Source organism: Amphibalanus amphitrite, unplaced genomic scaffold (genome assembly GCF_019059575.1).
Source record: "Amphibalanus amphitrite isolate SeventyFive unplaced genomic scaffold, NRLGWU_Aamphi_draft 000794F_arrow, whole genome shotgun sequence".
Classification (NCBI taxonomy): domain Eukaryota; kingdom Metazoa; phylum Arthropoda; class Thecostraca; order Balanomorpha; family Balanidae; genus Amphibalanus; species Amphibalanus amphitrite.
Window position 1 is genome coordinate 83,423 of NW_024882288.1, and position 16,365 is coordinate 99,787.

General features: G+C 53.2%; 1 protein-coding gene across 1 annotated transcript in view; it reads right to left on the minus strand.

The window, feature by feature from the left end:
* Positions 1–16,365, minus strand: part of LOC122366278 (dystroglycan-like) — a 63,836-nt gene that overhangs the window by 1,854 nt on the left and 45,617 nt on the right. Inside the window, exons 3-13 of the mRNA XM_043338343.1 lie at positions 11,313–11,499; positions 8,183–8,347; positions 7,885–8,024; positions 7,482–7,640; positions 6,496–7,071; positions 3,829–3,966; positions 3,136–3,428; positions 2,497–2,674; positions 1,659–1,841; positions 793–1,239; positions 147–329 (exon numbers count right to left, since the gene is read on the minus strand). Of these exons, the coding sequence (XP_043194278.1) occupies positions 147–329; positions 793–1,239; positions 1,659–1,841; positions 2,497–2,674; positions 3,136–3,428; positions 3,829–3,966; positions 6,496–7,071; positions 7,482–7,640; positions 7,885–8,024; positions 8,183–8,347; positions 11,313–11,499 (2,649 nt within the window). The remainder of the gene's footprint in view (positions 1–146; positions 330–792; positions 1,240–1,658; positions 1,842–2,496; positions 2,675–3,135; positions 3,429–3,828; positions 3,967–6,495; positions 7,072–7,481; positions 7,641–7,884; positions 8,025–8,182; positions 8,348–11,312; positions 11,500–16,365) is intronic.

Below are 16,365 nucleotides of genomic sequence, written 5' to 3' on the forward strand. Positions count from 1 at the left end.
TTTGTTCCACTAGAAACGAAATAATGCACACACCCGGAACATTTACAGTTACAGCCAAGTCAACCACTCTGTTCTTCACAAAATACTGCGACTGACTGTTGTAGCATACGCCAGCTCGGTTCAGTCGCCCAACCTGAAGAACTCACCAGGAAGTAGCGCTCTCGGCGCGCGTCCTTGTCCATCGGCAGTCCGACCAGCTGGTGGCTGCTGGCGTCCAGCTGCAGCCAGCTGCTGGCGGGCAGCTCGTCCCCAGCGGCCGACAGCAGGCGTAGGGACATCTCCGAGAGGCCGCGGCCGCCCGGGCCCGGACCGAACATAGTCTCCGGCAGCTGCCGGCAGGCGGCGCGGTCAGCGACGGAGGCACAGCGGGACGGCGGGGACGGAGGGAACAGTGAGAGCAGTGGACTCAGGGACCGAGTCCCCGACACAGCCGGAGCCAGGACAGGGGCAAAGGCAGGTGCGCCAGCTCACAGAAACTAGTGACACAGTGAGCCAAAGGAAAACAATCAACCATAGGAACACACAGAACACGGTACGTCATTTACATAACCAGCCAACGGTATTGTTAAGCCACATAACACGGATTTGGTAACCACTGGCTAATGTGAATTCAAAGACGGACATTACGGGCCCCTTTGACTAATCCTTCCCTCTCAGCTGCAACGCATGGGGTTGTGGACACGCACGTGTCTAAATATTACACGTATGTATAGGCTGATACACATATGCAGATCAGATGTGTTAGTGTGGGAGACGGTGAGTGGTTGAGTACGACGGAGAGCGTTCACCCACCTGCAGCTCGAACACGTGACCGGCCGGCGTCTTCACCGGCTCCAGCGGCTCTAAGAGCAGAGGCGGGTTCGGCGCCGAAACGGGAACCTCCGGCTCCGGCTCCGGCTCCGGCTCTGTGGGTGGCTCGGTGGGCGGTTCCGTAGCTGGCTCCGTAGGAGGTTCTGTGGGTGGCTCCGTAGGAGGTTCTGTGGGCTCTTCCGTGGGAGGCTCCGTAGGGGGTTCCGTGGGTGGTTCTGTCGGCGGTTCTGTCGGCGGTTCTGTCGCTGGTTCCGTAGGAGGCTCGGTAGGTGGTTCGGTGGGCGCCAGCGTCGGCACGAGCGGCGGCGGCGGCGGCGGTGGCTCCTGACAGTCTCCCATCCGGTCCACGTGGATACGTTTGGCCCTGAAGACGGGCGCCAGCGTCTTCTGTAGGTACGGCGACGGAGAGCCGTCCTTGTCCACCAGCAGCTGTCGGCGAGAATGAGTGCGGTGAGGAGGTGCATGTATCCTCTTCTGAATTAAAACCTATTACTATTACCGATTACCGAAGCAAACGATCAATCATGGTTGTGCCTCGAATAGTCATTCACATTAGGTTTCCCTATCTGAAGTAGTACATCTGGTTCTGGTCTCTATCTCTCTCTCTAACCATCTCTCTAACAGGATGCCATACACGATCATAAGATGAGATCAATGCAATTTTTACTTCACAAGCTGGACACCTTAATTGCGGATCTAAAAAGATAAAAGGTGTGCTCCAGCTAAACCAGCCACCTCTGCGATACGTCTCTAATGATAACTGCCGCGGCCTGCCGGCCCCAGCCGTCGATACATCTGCCGATACCGCTACCCGTGCCGCCAACACCGGCTCTCCGCCGGCACCTCACCTCCTCCATCCTCTGAATCTCTGCGCGGTCACACGCGTCGCCCAGCAGGGTGTCATTGACCCAGGTCAGGCGGATCGGCAGGCCCGGCTCGGCCCTCAGCCGCTCCAGCAGCACCGCCGTGTCCTCCAGGGATTCCCCGAACAGCCGCGACAGCTGGGCCACCAGCTGAGTCAGCCAATCCGCCTGCGGGCACAGCGGACAGTGACGTCACAGTGAGGTCATAGTTAGGTCAGAGCAGAGGTCACAGCAGCAGTATTCCCGAAATCGAGAGGCTCGATATCCGGCAGAGAAACGAGAAGTTCTAACACTCTTGAAACGTTTTGCTGTGGTACTCGCCTGAGGAGGTCATGCATTCCACATATGACCTCGCTCATTAACCTGGATATCATGTCGTCCAGATAGAATATGGCCTGTACGCTACTGTTATCGTAATTGCGCCAATGTAGTTGCATTTGTTTATTTGCAGTGCCTCAAAACTGCTGTACTGTTATCACATGCGCTATATGGGCAAATGCTCGCAGCCATGAACTAAATACACCGTATCTCTCTCTCTCTCTCTCTCACAGCAGAAGTCAGAGCAGAGGTCACATCGGACTTCGGAGGTCACACCGAGGGCAGCACAGGGCACACCGGAGCTCACAGGGCTCACATTACATGGACGCTGAGAAGATAACAAAAAAAAAAAAAAAAACGGAAAAAGATAATGGAAAGGGAATAAGACAGAATACAGTCAAAAAGCTGAACAAAAAGGCGAGTTCGAGGACACTACACAACCCTTATCATCCCTCGATGCCCTCCACGGTTGATGACCTAATGCAATTAGTTCAGTGTGACGCACCCTCGTAGGGAAGCCTTCAGGCAGGTTCAGTTTGAGCTCCATGTCGACTCGGTGGTTGAGTTGCCGCAGCAGCGGGTTGGAGCGCACGTGGACGGCGATCTCGGTAGTCGCCGAGTCGCCGTCGCTGTCGAACGCTGCCAGCTGGTAGTCGTACATCCCAGCGTCCTCCTCCAGGGGCCTGCGAGCGGACACCGGCCGCGAGGGTTAGACGGGGACGGGGAGGGCGGTAGGCGGCAAACGATAAATATATCCTTCCAGTGTGGCCTGTTTGGACGGCCCTACGCAAAACATTAACAACGCATTGTCCACCGTATGCTGTGTGCACACCGTGTATAGAGGTCTATGCCACTACCTTGCCTGGTGAGGTTCGGTCAGCCACGAACGAAATGTCCCGACAATGCTTGACAGTATTCCGGCAATATTTTGGCCCAAGGCCCGGGCACAAAACTCGATCAGAGCGACGTAAGATTTTTCAACATTGAAGGCAGATGAATGTTGCGTCGCAACATCTATTCCTGAGAAAATTGCCTCGATTTGGATGGAGCCGTCTCATGACTCCCTTTGGGCCTTACTCCCTATAGCACTCACAGTCCATAGAAGCGTTATTGCCCCCCCCCCCGCCCCCTCCCATGCACTCACAGTCCGTAGAAGCGCTGGTCGTCGCTGCTGAACTGCACCCAGCCCTGGGCCGGCGGCTGGCCGTCGGCAGAGGACAGGTCCTCCAGCTGCAGCTCCAGCTCGGGCGTCTCGCCATCCTCCAGGTCAACAAACGTCTCCTCCGGCACCCACTCGGAGAACGGCTTGCCGGCCACCGCGTACAGCGGCAGCAGCGGCTGCTGCACGCGCGGCCGCACGTTGGGCGGCGCAGTGAACACCGGCGGCGGAGCCACGGTCGGCGTGGCGCTCACCGTCACCGGCTCCGTCATCGACGACTGCCGACAGGGGTCAAAGGTCAAACAGGGTCAGAAGGCAGCCGAGGTCAGACGGAGGTCATACGTCAGCAGGGGCAGATAAAGGTCAGATTGAAGTCAGATAGAGGTCAGAAAGTCAGCTGGGGCCAGAAAGAGGTCAGAGGTCATCCAAGGTCAGACAGAGGTGACGAGGTCAGGCAAGATAAGTAGAGCTGTAAGACAGACAAGTGAGGGCATCTTTGAACGGGTCAATGTTCATACTGAATGATTACACCGATAAAGAATCGGATACTCATCCCCTGGTATCAGTTGTGCGGCCGCCGGGACTGTCCAGACCCAGCCACGGACCCCCGCGCCCCGCCACGGACCCCCGCGCCCCGCCACGGACCCCCGCGCTCCGCCACGGACCCACCGGACCCACCTCCACGAGTGATGTCGGCGCGCTGGTGGACGGCTCTAGGTACACGGTGGACGGAGTCGGGGAGGCCGGCGGCGCCTCCTCGGTCGGCCGGCTCGGCTCCAGAGGCGACGGACGGTACACGGTCGGCACCACTGCCACCTGGCGGCGTCCCGGGGAAACAGTCACACACACGACCGGCGCCTCCACAGCTGGGAGACACCGCCACTAAATACTGCAGAACGGGCTATTCGGGCTATTACAAGACGGAACGGAGACAGACACAGAACTGCTACGAAACAATATTGATAGGAACTTTACGAAGCAAACTTCAAATGAAAAGTAAGATGGCTATATACTATATAGAGATGGATACGAACTACGAATGAACACATTTCTTTTCCAGGAAGTTACGTGAGTGAAAACAAGCGAACATGCCGATATCGTCCTCGATTAAAGTTAAGATAAGCATTAATTAATACCGTTGTGTAAGCATTAATTAATACCACATAATACCGTTGTGAACGGTATTATGTCTGATTGGGTGGACGTCACAAGTGGAATCCCACAAGGTACTGTACTGGGACCTTTGTGTTTCCTGCTCTATATAAACGACTTGCCTGAGGTGATGGAATCAAGCAGCATTCGATTGTTTGCAGATGATGCAAAGATTTTCCACCCAGTTACTTCTTACCAGGACAGTAGGAACCTACAGCTGGACCTTGATAACATCCTGGCATGGACACAATACTGGCAGCTACCATTGAATCTCGACAAGTGCTCAGTAATGCATCTCGGGCCAAAAAACCCACTTCATAAGTATACACTGGGCCAAGTGCAACTCAGGGAAAGCACTTCTGAGAGAGATTTAGGGGTAACGATGGATAACGATTTGAAGTTCCATGTGCATGCTGCAAGAGTCGCAAAGAAGTGCAAGATGCTTCATGCAATTATCAAGCGGAGTTTCACTTACTTGAACAAGGACATGATTTCTAAATTGTATCGAACACTAATACGACCTGTACTTGAGTATGGCAACTGTGTGTGGGGACCTACCTTCAAAGGAGACCAAGACTTACTGGAGAAAACGCAGAGACGATTCACAAAAATGGTCCCAGGTTTGAGCAATGTCCCATACCAAGAAAGGCTGACAGAACTAAACTTACCTACACTCAAGTACAGAAGAACGCGCGGTGACCTAATAACATTGTATAAACTTATTACTGGGAAACTCAAGACGGAAGCTGATATGTTGCAATTTAAACCAGAAGCAAGACATACAAGAGGACACACGTTACGGATCGCAAAAGTTAGTGTAAAGAAACGAGTACGAAGGTCTTTCCTCACACATCGGGCATGTAACTTATGGAATAGCCTTCCAGAGAAAATTGTGAGGTCAAAATCAACTTTGCTGTTTAAAAGAAGTGTGGACGAGTTTTTGAAGAGTGAGAGGCTTAAATTGGAGTAAATGCCACCGAATCGAGGAACTGGATGACAAAGCATTATATCCTTGAATTATCCCACGATCATCCTCACCCAGATCTGCCATATACCCACTCAATCAGTAAGGAGTAATGGAAGTTACAGGCAGTACGCCTTCTTCCGCACATACAAGACTTCAAGACTTCAAGACTTCATTAATTAATGTGAGTCCCAGCACTAATGACAGCAACGATCCGCATTTATGACAGCTATTAGATCCGCACTTCTTCACGCAGGCCAGTGTGATCAAGATCATATATCGACATTGCCCAAAATTAGTAAAATTACACTTCCCGGATGATTTATAAATGAAAGTACTATGAATGTTGCGAAACTCTTCCGTATTTACGCTAAAAACTCGAAATAAGTAAACAACATTTTTCTATTTTTAGAGATTGAGTGTTAGGTCTCCGGTCTAACGTCGCTAGGTAGTAACAAAAAAAGCGTCTACTAAATAAATGCGTTCAGTTATGTACATTGCAAACGCAACCAAACTACGGTGCTGGCTGGCTATGCCGGTGTTATGAATGACAACTGCAGACATTCCAATTAGTTGGGTTCAGGTTATAACAAATAGCATCACAATTTAACTACAGCAATATCTAGGATGACGACAGCCAATCTATCAGAAACTACATCAACGGGCTAGTAGAGATCGTGCGTTAATACTAATTACCTACCGAGCGCTACGGAACGGAATCATACTTAATCAGCCTCAGTCGTATCATAACAGTTGATGGCTGCTGTCTAAACTATGACAGAGAAAATAGATGGTAGACAACTGAACAAGTAGTTCATTTAAGTTTCAAACATCGTAGATTAGCATAGAGGGCAGCCGCACTGCAAACTTAAAAAACAAGGTGGTAGGTATGCATCACCTATAAATGATGCGTGAACTTCAGGAGCAGCCGTCGACGAAAAGTTAAGTTTTTCGACCTCACAATTAGGAAAAATAGCACGCCTGCAATAAGCACATCTATCCAGTAAAATATGACCAGGAAGACAATATAATACTGTGAAACAATTACCAGCGTGACCACTAGCGAAGGATTAAGAAGCCAAAGCCATGCCCATGCAGTCAGCAGTAAGCTCATGCAGCAGCCAGGGCGCAGTCGCTGATCACGACCCACGCAGCTGGCCGAGGAATGGGCTCAGCTGCGTGGGAGGAGGTCAGCGGTCAGGGGTCAGGGGTCGGGGTCAGCGCCCTACCGGTATCGGTGTGCTGACGCGGGACAGCTCTGGTCGCGCCGACACGCGCGGCGGCGGGTAGACGGGCGAGGCGGGCGGCTGCTCCAGGGCCGGGGTGGCCAATGAGGGCACCACGCGCTCCTCGGGCGGCGCCGCGTAGTCCGGCTCGCCGTCCGACGGCTCGTCGTAGTCGTAATCCTCGCCGTCGTAGTAGTCGTAGCCGGGCCAGTCGCCGGTGGGGCCCTCCGGCGCGAACGTCACGCCGTCGTAGTTGGACTCGACGTACACGGGGAACGGCTCAGTGCTGTGCTCGCCCCAGAAGAAGCCGGTCGTGCTCGGCGTGCCGGCCGTGGTGGCCGCCGTAGGCGCAGCCGTGGTAGTGGTTGTGGTTGTGGTTGTTGTGGTGGTTGTGGTGGTACTGCCCTCAGGGGTAGACGCCTCATACGGGAATCGGTAGGAATCGGTGGGCCCGGTCGAAGTCTCATCCTCAAATCCGCCATAATAGTCGTACTCGCTGTCGTAATAGTCGTCCTCATCGTCATAGTAGTCGTCCTCATCGTAATTGTAGTCGCCGAGTCCGGCGCCGGATCCGTCCACCTGCAGGTAGCCGGTGACACTGACAAACTGTCCGCCGGCCGAGCCGAGCGCCGCAGCCGAATAGTGCCAGACAAGAGAGACAGTGACCCAGCTCCGAACCCCTGTGCACGGCTGCGGGCGGCCGGAAACTCCGACAGCCCGGCGGCGGAGTACGTACAGAGAGAGGGGAAGAGGGGCACAGACAGGGAGGAAGAGGGCTCGGGCCAGCCGGGTACGGGGAGCCCTGTTCAACAAAGGCAGTTTACATGGAGAGCCCTCCTCACAAACCCACCGGCACCGAAAACAATCATTCGTGACAGCGGCACCGCTCAAAGAACGTGCATGAAGCTTGATCCCCGCCCTGCCCTCTGTCGGCAGAAATAGAAACCAGTAACGCTGCTGTGGCCGCTGGGCGGCGCTGCCCTCCATACCTGTCTCCGCCGGCGGCCGGGCGCGGCGCGGACCGACTCCAGGTTCCAGCCGACGGCCGGGCGTCCGGCGGCGTCCGACAGCTGCCGCAGCCGCTGGTCCTGGCGCAGGGCAGTCAGCGACCAGCGCCGCGACGGCTGCAGCTGGTCCCCGCAGCCCACCTGACGACCAGGGGACAACGACGGTCAGAGGCGAGAACTTGGAGTTTAACCTCACAGATCGGACCTCTGCTGACACATACAAATTCAAACATCTTTTTATGACATATGAAGACAGGGATGGTAGGCTCAAATCTGAAGGCAGTATAAACTCAAGACAGTTAACGGCGTCAACTGTCTAGACGCCCACTGCCCAGTTCTGGGGAATCTTCCCATGCCATACCCAGTGCGACCAGCGCGCCCTTACCTTCCAGGAGAGTCGCGTTAGGTCGTTCCCGCGCCGGGGCCGCACGCCCGGCCCCGCCTCCACTGTGCTGGACAAACCCATTGGGATGGCGCCCGTCTGTGACCTCATCAGAATCGCCTCAGGGCTCAGCTGCATCTCCCCTGTGTCGGGGAGGGAAAGAGAGCGAACTCAATATAGCGAACAGTGGGAAAAGGGGCATACCATAGTGGAAATGGTCAAATAGCTTACAGAAAAAAACCACCAAAGGTTACGAAGTGACTCACTTCGCCTTAAGAATCGACATATCTTTCTTACTTACGCGCAAGAGCCATCAGAAGACGGAGGCGTTCCGCGCCACCTAGGGTGCTGGGCGGCACATCAAAGTACACGGAGGCGACGCTAGGGGCGCTGCCAGCGCGGCAGCCCTCCAGCTCGTCCGACAGCGGCTCTCCGCCGCCGACAGCCCCGAATTCCTCTGACGACGCTGAAAACGGACAGAAAATATGAAAACGCCATCAAACGGCTAGATCAGTTTCCAGTTGCAGTCGGCACAGATTGACGTCCTCATATAACATTTGGCGAAGAACAGTCTTGGTGCATGCAGTCCTTCGGTCCCCGATCTGCAGCCACTTGCGTGACTTCCCCATCATTCGTATACCCCAGGATAATGATGATGATATTTGGGTTTTTAGGAACGCCCAGGCTGCACTGGTCATCAGTGCAAAACTCCCCAGCTGGTCGCCGCACCGGCCGACCCCAGCCCCAGCGCTCTGCCCGCCGGCCCAGCCCAGCCCAGCGCTCCGCCGCTGTGTCACCGCGCGGCCCGCCCCCCGGCGACACCGGTGCGCCATATATGGCTCGCCAGCGCCGCTCCCGCTCCATAAACGCCGCGCGCCGGCCGGCCGCTCAGCTGATTGACTGTGCGGCGGCGCTGGGCGGCAGGCCGCGGCGGCAGGCGTGGGGGTCCCAGCCTGCACCACCCCAGTCCCACCCACCGGTACTGTCCCAGACTCCCAGTGACCGACCAGGCCCGGCGCTTCACCCGCTCAGTGGGAGCCCTCCCGAGGTATGCCGTGAGGTATCGCACCACCCCTGCCCCAGCCCACTGTCAGTCATGTGGCGTCGATAACCGGTTTGGTCACCCCCCCTGCCAGGTAAAGGGGGGACAGTCCGGGGCTGCACAGCGCGGTGGCACCACCTCACGCCAATAGCACCGTCACGCCACCCAGCATTGTCAGCTGGGAACACACCGGTCGCACCGAGTAATGTCAGCTGAGGACACACCGGCTGCGCCCATAACACGGGACGCAGTGTGTCCAACAAGTGGCGCGTGCCGACTAGTGGTGTCAGTCGGAACTTGAATTTTCGGAATTCCGATTTCGTCCAATGTCCAATTCGGAATTCGGTTGGACAATGACAGCAGGTTTTGGACAACTTTGGACAATCGCTTGCTACACCTCAACATTTTTATTAAGTAATCGTGTTTAACATTGATAAGCTATTAGAAAACTCAGCTTTCGATATGATTAACACTTTTGAGCTGGTAATGGTACATTAAAAGCAAATTAAATAACAGTGTTGAGTGTAAACTATTGCGTAGGTGTCGGACATCTTTGGACAAATGGCTGGCTTGGACATTTTTGATATAGATAGACAAATTGAATTATAAGTGGAAAACAATGGGAACGTTTTTGGTTATATTACTTTAAGTTGGCTACACATGTGTTTCGATATAGATCTTTTTCAAGCCATAAAGACAAAAAATAATTCGCCTAAACATCAAAGTTGTCAAAATAGTTTGCGGCACAGATTAAAATTCAAGCATTTGTGTGAAGCATTGCTATTTGAATTTTAATCTGTGCCGCAAACTATTTTGACAACTTTGATGTTTAGGCGAATTATTTTTTGTCTTTATGGCTTGAAAAAGATCTATATCGAAACACATGTGTAGCCAACTTAAAGTAATATAACCAAAAACGTTCCCATTGTTTTCCACTTATAATTGGACATTTTTGGACGGACAGTCGACGTAAGTATTGGACATTGGACGGACATTGGACACACGTTTGACGTTTTCTGAAATTGACACCACTAGTGCCGACACATGACCGCCGGCGCCGCTCATGAACCGGAAGCGGCAGAGATCGAGCGGCCCCGCGCCGACACCGGAGCTATTTTTACCCGCGCGGCGGCACGCGTTCGCATCGCGTGCGGCGGCGGCGGCGGGATCGGTGCGCATAGCTGGGAACAGGACATGGCAGCGGTGGCCAACGAAAGCGGCTCGGGCCGCGGCTCGCCCGCGGCTCGGCCGTCCGACACGCACAAACAAACGAGGCCGGTCCGATCAGTGGGTGTGCGGGGTCGGGACGGAGGGACGGAGCCGTGACCGACTCCTCAGTGGCCCAGCGGGCGGGGATACGGCGCCGACAGGGCGGCAGCTGACGCCCAGCGGCAGGTGGCAGAGGGGAGAGAGCGACGGGGAGGAGCGGGAGACGGAAACGGAATGGATACAGGACGGGATTAGGGGACCTGAGGCGACAGACCAGGTGGGGGTGGTGAAGGGACGGTACGAAAAGCATGCCAAGGGCTGAATAAGGGGCGAGGGCCAGTATCGGCTACTCAATGCGTATGGATACCTACCTTGGGCGACCACCTGCAGGGTCGGCATAGGGACGGACCTGGGGTGACCAATGACCATGGACGGCCGACGGCGGGCTCTAAACGGTAGAGGGCGGGCGGTGGACAGTAGAGGGTGGCGGTGGACGGAAGACTGTGGAAGGAAGACGGTGGACAGAGAACAGTTCACGGTGGACGATGGAGGGTGGGCAGATATCAGGAGCATGGTGGTGTTTAATATTTGTAAAAACCTGTAGCTAAAACCGGAAGGGCACTTCGAGAGCCCACGTTAGCCATATATTGAGCGTTATGGGCTGACTGCATCAACCCTCGGCGCTTTTTACGAGCGGGCAGCGACGGAGCAGGCCTCTCGAAACGTGCTCGAAACAATCGCTTGACAACAGACAAGACCACCGCGGTTGGACGGCTGGGTTACGAGGAGCAGAGCGGGGACATACATTATACATCAGACTGCACAACCGGGACTATGCCACACGGACACGGGCGTTTAGGTTCTGCAGTCCGGTGCCACATGGTCAATCGCATTCTGATGTGACCTTCACCAGTATACTAGCGTCCGCTTGTAACGCTGACCGCTAAACTGGGATTAGGATACGGACGTCGATCGACAGTCTATTGTTCACATTGTGTACAATAGTGGTTCGGCCGGTATCAAAGAGGACCTAGCGCCATATCCTAAGCTGTTGACGGACGAATTCGGCACGCTGTATCCCTGGATCACATACTTCTAACACTGGACTCGAATTCATGATCGCCAGGGATGGGCCGGATCCATGTAATGATTCTATGCTGAGATAAGAAAGATCACTCACCTGGCTCGGGCAGCACGTCCACCATGAAGACGTCTTTGACGCTGGAGCCGTCGGCGCCGACCGCCGTCACCGCCACCAGGTGAGGCCGCACGTCCGCCGCCGTCGGCACGCCAGTGAAGGTGACCCGCGCCGGGTCAAAGGTCAGCCACGAGGGTAGCGGAGTGCCCGGTCCGCCGCCGCCAGAGACCTGCGGGTGCACAGGGGGACAGTGACACAGCGGCCTCGACCAAAAGCCGGCGGACGAAAACCATACAAAATAAAACAAATAACACATATACAAACAGTACAGTCAGGGCAACCCTGAACCCAAGCTGGAGTCATGTGCAATATAATAACACAACTGGAACGTTGAGCCTCAGCGATGAAAGCGTTGCCGACGCTGAATTGAAATTCGACTATTGCCTGCAGCATCGATTATCAATTATTCGCTATCCATAATCCCCACAGAGATGAAATCGATCATCGTGCCGCCGACGGCGGCCGCGCCGCGGGCAGCAGCAGCGTCCGACCAGAGCCCGATCTGACCGATGGACTGGTAATTACGACAGACCCCCCTCAGAGGTGTGACTGATGTACCCGTGGCAGGGCGGGGAGCGGCACACGGAGGGTGATTGACTTTCTCTGCAGTGCAGCAGCCGAGATTGGGTCTGCAGCCTCTACGTTATCAGCCAGCAGGGGATGGATAGGCGGCATAAGTCCTTCATACGCCGCAGTACCGCCCACACTTGGCGCAGAAACAGCGAATAGAACTGGCCGGCTGACCGGCAATTATGTGTTGCAATGGGACTGACATCGCGCTCGCGGCGTAGCGACAAAGACTACGAAGGAAGACGTAGTTCACAGAAATGTATGGTGTTCTAACCAAAGAAAGGTTGCTTGCTTGGTCAACAACCATCTTGGTCTCTGGCATTGGTCGTCTTGCATTGCCATTGGTCAGCCAATGAAGTGTCCACTAAACCGCAACATATCTTGAGTTATGATATCAGGCATAAATCGTACAGGGCGCAATTGTTTGAGATTGAGTGCCAAATTATGTCCTGAATTATGTCGAGCAAAGATAATGGACAGCGAGCTCAGGGCTCTCGTCCTGGACAAGGCAAAATTCTTGAAGGGATCACAGTACGACCATGTTTACATCCGTAGGGACTTAACTTTCACCCAGCGACAGGAACTAAACATGAGAAGGCAGCAACAACCTATCGCTCGGGTGTTCACAGCGAGCGTGCCTCGGCCTCACGGTGGAGCCGAAGCTCAGAGAAAGTCAGAGTGTAACCAGCAGGCAGCACCTGCCAGGGAACCCCCTGTTAGTGGCACTGATACTGAGGCCATGCCCACGGCGAGTGCTCTGCCTGCCACGGAGACCCAGAATAGTGTGGGAGCACCAGCCACCACCCCTGTCAACCAGGAAAACTAGGTGACCCGTCTCCCAGTCTGCAGCACACTGTGATCAAATGTTGTACAGTAAATGTAAATGGCATCTGCAGTAAGATGACCTCATTAATGAGATTAATTGAGCAGCATAACTTGAAAATTATATGTATTACTGAATCTCATCTAACGTCCTCAGTCTCGAATGCCATTGTTTCTATTCCACATTTCCAGTTGTTTCGTAAGGATGTGATTGGCGATGTAGGAAAACATGGAGTCTGTGCTTATGTCCATGAGTCTTTAATGGTTGATGAAGTAGCTGATCTCACTGATAATGCTTTGTTGTTTCGTCTAGCTAGTTACAATGTGTATTTTGCGTGTGTTTATAGACCCCCTTCAAATGATTTAGCGAAGAATGATGCTCTTGTTGATTGTTTACAGAGTATTGTGGAGGGCAAAGAGATTGTAGTCTTGGGTGATCTCAATCTTCCAGGTATTCAGTGGTGTCAATCTGGGTGCTTACCAGTGGGCTCGTACCCGCCACTTGAGACTAAATTTATGGATGTGTTTGAATCAAAAGGTCTAGTACAGTGGGTGTCAGAGCCCACGTTTCCTAGGTCTGGAAACACATTAGATCTCGTCTTGACTTCTGAGTGGGATAGAATTGGCAGTGTCATAGTGCAACCCCCCTTGCCTGCTTGTGATCATGTGCCTGTAGTATTTGACTATATCTTCAGTGGCGAGTCATCAGTAGCAAAGGCAGTGCAAGGGAAGTTCTCTTGGCACAAGGGAAATTATCGTAGATTGAAGGAGGACCTAGGATTGGTTGATTGGAATTTTGAGCTTAGATATTTAAATGCCTCTGATAGTTTTGACAGATTTAGAGACATTGTCGTTAGTAAAGTGTTAGATCATGTGCCTCCTAAAAGCAGGAGCTCGGGTGGCAAGCCACCCTGGTCAAAAAATCCACCTAAGAGTTTACTAAGCAGGCGACACGAGGCTTGGCTGACATATAAAAGAGTCAGGCTGCATAGCGGCCGGACATCCGCCAGGGCATATTTTAAGGATTTTTCACTGCGTCCCAAAGGTGGCATAGGGCACACGCTTTGATCGAAAAGGGCACATTGCAAGCGAAATAGTATATAATGCAAGTGAGATAATGTACAGATACATTGTGTAGTGTGCTGGTGGAGGGCACTGCAAGCGGGATGTTGGGAGCGGGCTGTGATTGCTTTTGGCCAGTCTCGAAATTCGCCAAGTCGTAGTGCGTTCTTTATCCGCATTCAAAGGGCGGACAGGCGATTTAAAATGACATTTACATTGTTGTTAGTCACTCGTTTTCCTGAACGGCGTTGGGCGTGTTTGACCTCCCTTGACGCACTAAATTGTACCTATGCTTATAGAATAAAAATGAATATGCACATGATTAAAATGTGATACATACGTCTCTTCATGCGTTTTTCACCCTTATCAATCGATTCAAAATAGAGGTTGACGTGTGAAACATGGCCAATTTGCATTGAAGATACTATGTATTTGAAATAATTAGATGACGTAAGGTCAAACAGTACCCACCTAAGTTGTGACAAAAAATCATCGGATTTTAAAGCTACATAAAAAATCCATCATAGATTAATGCTTTGGATGAACGGATGCTTTGGATGCTTCGGATTTCGCTTCCTTACTGCCTATCATGTTATATAACCCAAACTTTTCCCAATGGAAGTTCCTTTGCTTAATTATTATGCCCAGAAATGTGTCGATTTTGTGTCATTTCCGGGCGCTTTGGGGGGGGGAGCATGGACCCGTGGCCCCCTCTATATCCTCCTATGGCCAGACGGCAATGACGGCCCTGATCTGGCCGTATGCCATCAAATGTCAAACTTCGCAATGATGCGATATTTTTTTTTCGGAAAACGTGCCGGTATCTCAAAAACTATGATAGCTAGGAGGGCGCAATCGACAGGAGAAAAGCAATCAATATATCTTGAACAGCTCTTTCGTCAATATTTCGTCAGGATTGAGTTCAGATCAACGGTTAAGGCTCCATAGCCAAAAACAGGTAAAATTACAATTTTTGTCAATATAGGTTTCATGAAAAGCTTTTGAACTAAAAAAGGTAGAGAATTTTCGTTTGCACAATCATTCTTCTCTCATTTTTACCTCGAAATGTCAAGGTCAGAAGAACTTGACCTCACATTAAGGTCATTTCGTGACCAAGATAGATCATGTCGCATATCAGTCGATGCGTTTCGATGAGGTACCTCAAAACAATGATACAATCCACTGTGCATGCAAAAGCCCTGTAGGGCCGGATTTTAGGCCAGGCTCCGGGCCTGCGGGCTCCAACTTGACATCTCTAAACAGGACTTTAGGGAAGGCAGGACACAGAGTCTGAGCCCTAAGGACAGGGCAGGCACAGGCCATGAAGCTAAGCTAAGACGGATACTTGAGGGCTGGGTAGGATGCAGGGTCCGAGGGCAAGGCAAGGCGCGGGTCTGAGGCTATCATTACACAAGGCTGGAGAGTAGTGCAAGACACAGGGCCTTAGAACACCTGATGATCAACACACCTGATGGCAGGGCAACACGCAGGATCTTAGAGCAGGGCAAGAAATAGTACCTAAAGGTAGAGCAAGACATAAGACACAGGTATGGCACAAGGCCCGAAACACCGCCCACGTCTTGTCATACCTTCGGGCCCCGAAGGTATGACAAGACGTGGGCGGTGCTTCACGGACGCTGTTATCAAATTCCGCGAGCTGACGTCATACTTGTGGTAGTGTTTGAGCAATGGGCCTGTTGATGTCTCCATGGAAACCCAATTTGACACGTGTAATTGCAGCGTGCTGCTATCACCGGTGAAACAGGGCCAGGGTATGGGGCCTGAGGGCAGGGCAAGGCTCAGGGCATGGAGGCAGAACAAAGCACGGGTTCTGAGGACAGGTAAGGGCACGGGGCATGAGGACGGGAAACGGCACGGGACCTGAGGGCGGGAGACACCACAGGGCCTGATGACAGGGCAGGGCACAGCGCCTGAGAGCGGGCATGGGACACGAGACATTAGGGCAATGCAGAATACAGGGCTTGAGGGCAGAGTAGGACACAGGGTCTGATGGCATGGGACGGTACAAGGCCTGACGACAGGGCAGAGCACAGCAACTTAGGGCGAGGCAGGGCACGGGCCTGAGGGCGATACAACGCATAAGGCTTAATGGCAGAATAGGACACAGGGTCTAATGGCAGGGCAATGCACATGAGGCCTGGAAGCAGAACAGGACAGGACAGGGCCTGAGGCAGGGCAAGGCATTAGGCTCGAGGATGGGCGCGGGGCCGGGGCATGAGGACATGGGAAGGCACAAGGCCTGATGGCAGGGCAGGGCACATTACCTGAAGACAAGGCAGCGGCACGGGGTCTGATGGCAGGACGTGTCACAAGGCTTGAGGGCAGCGAAGGGCACGGGGCCTCAAACTAGGGTAGGGCAGGGCACGGGGCCAAAAGACGGGAAGGCAGCGCATCAAATTTCCAGGCAGAATATATAAAGTATCGTGTTTGAGGGCAGGGCAGAGCGGGGCACAGGGCCTGAAGAAAGGGCAGGGCAAGGTACAAGACCTAAGGACAGGGCACTGGGCAGGGCACATATCCTAGGGGTATAGTAGGGAAGAACATAATAAGGTGTATGACC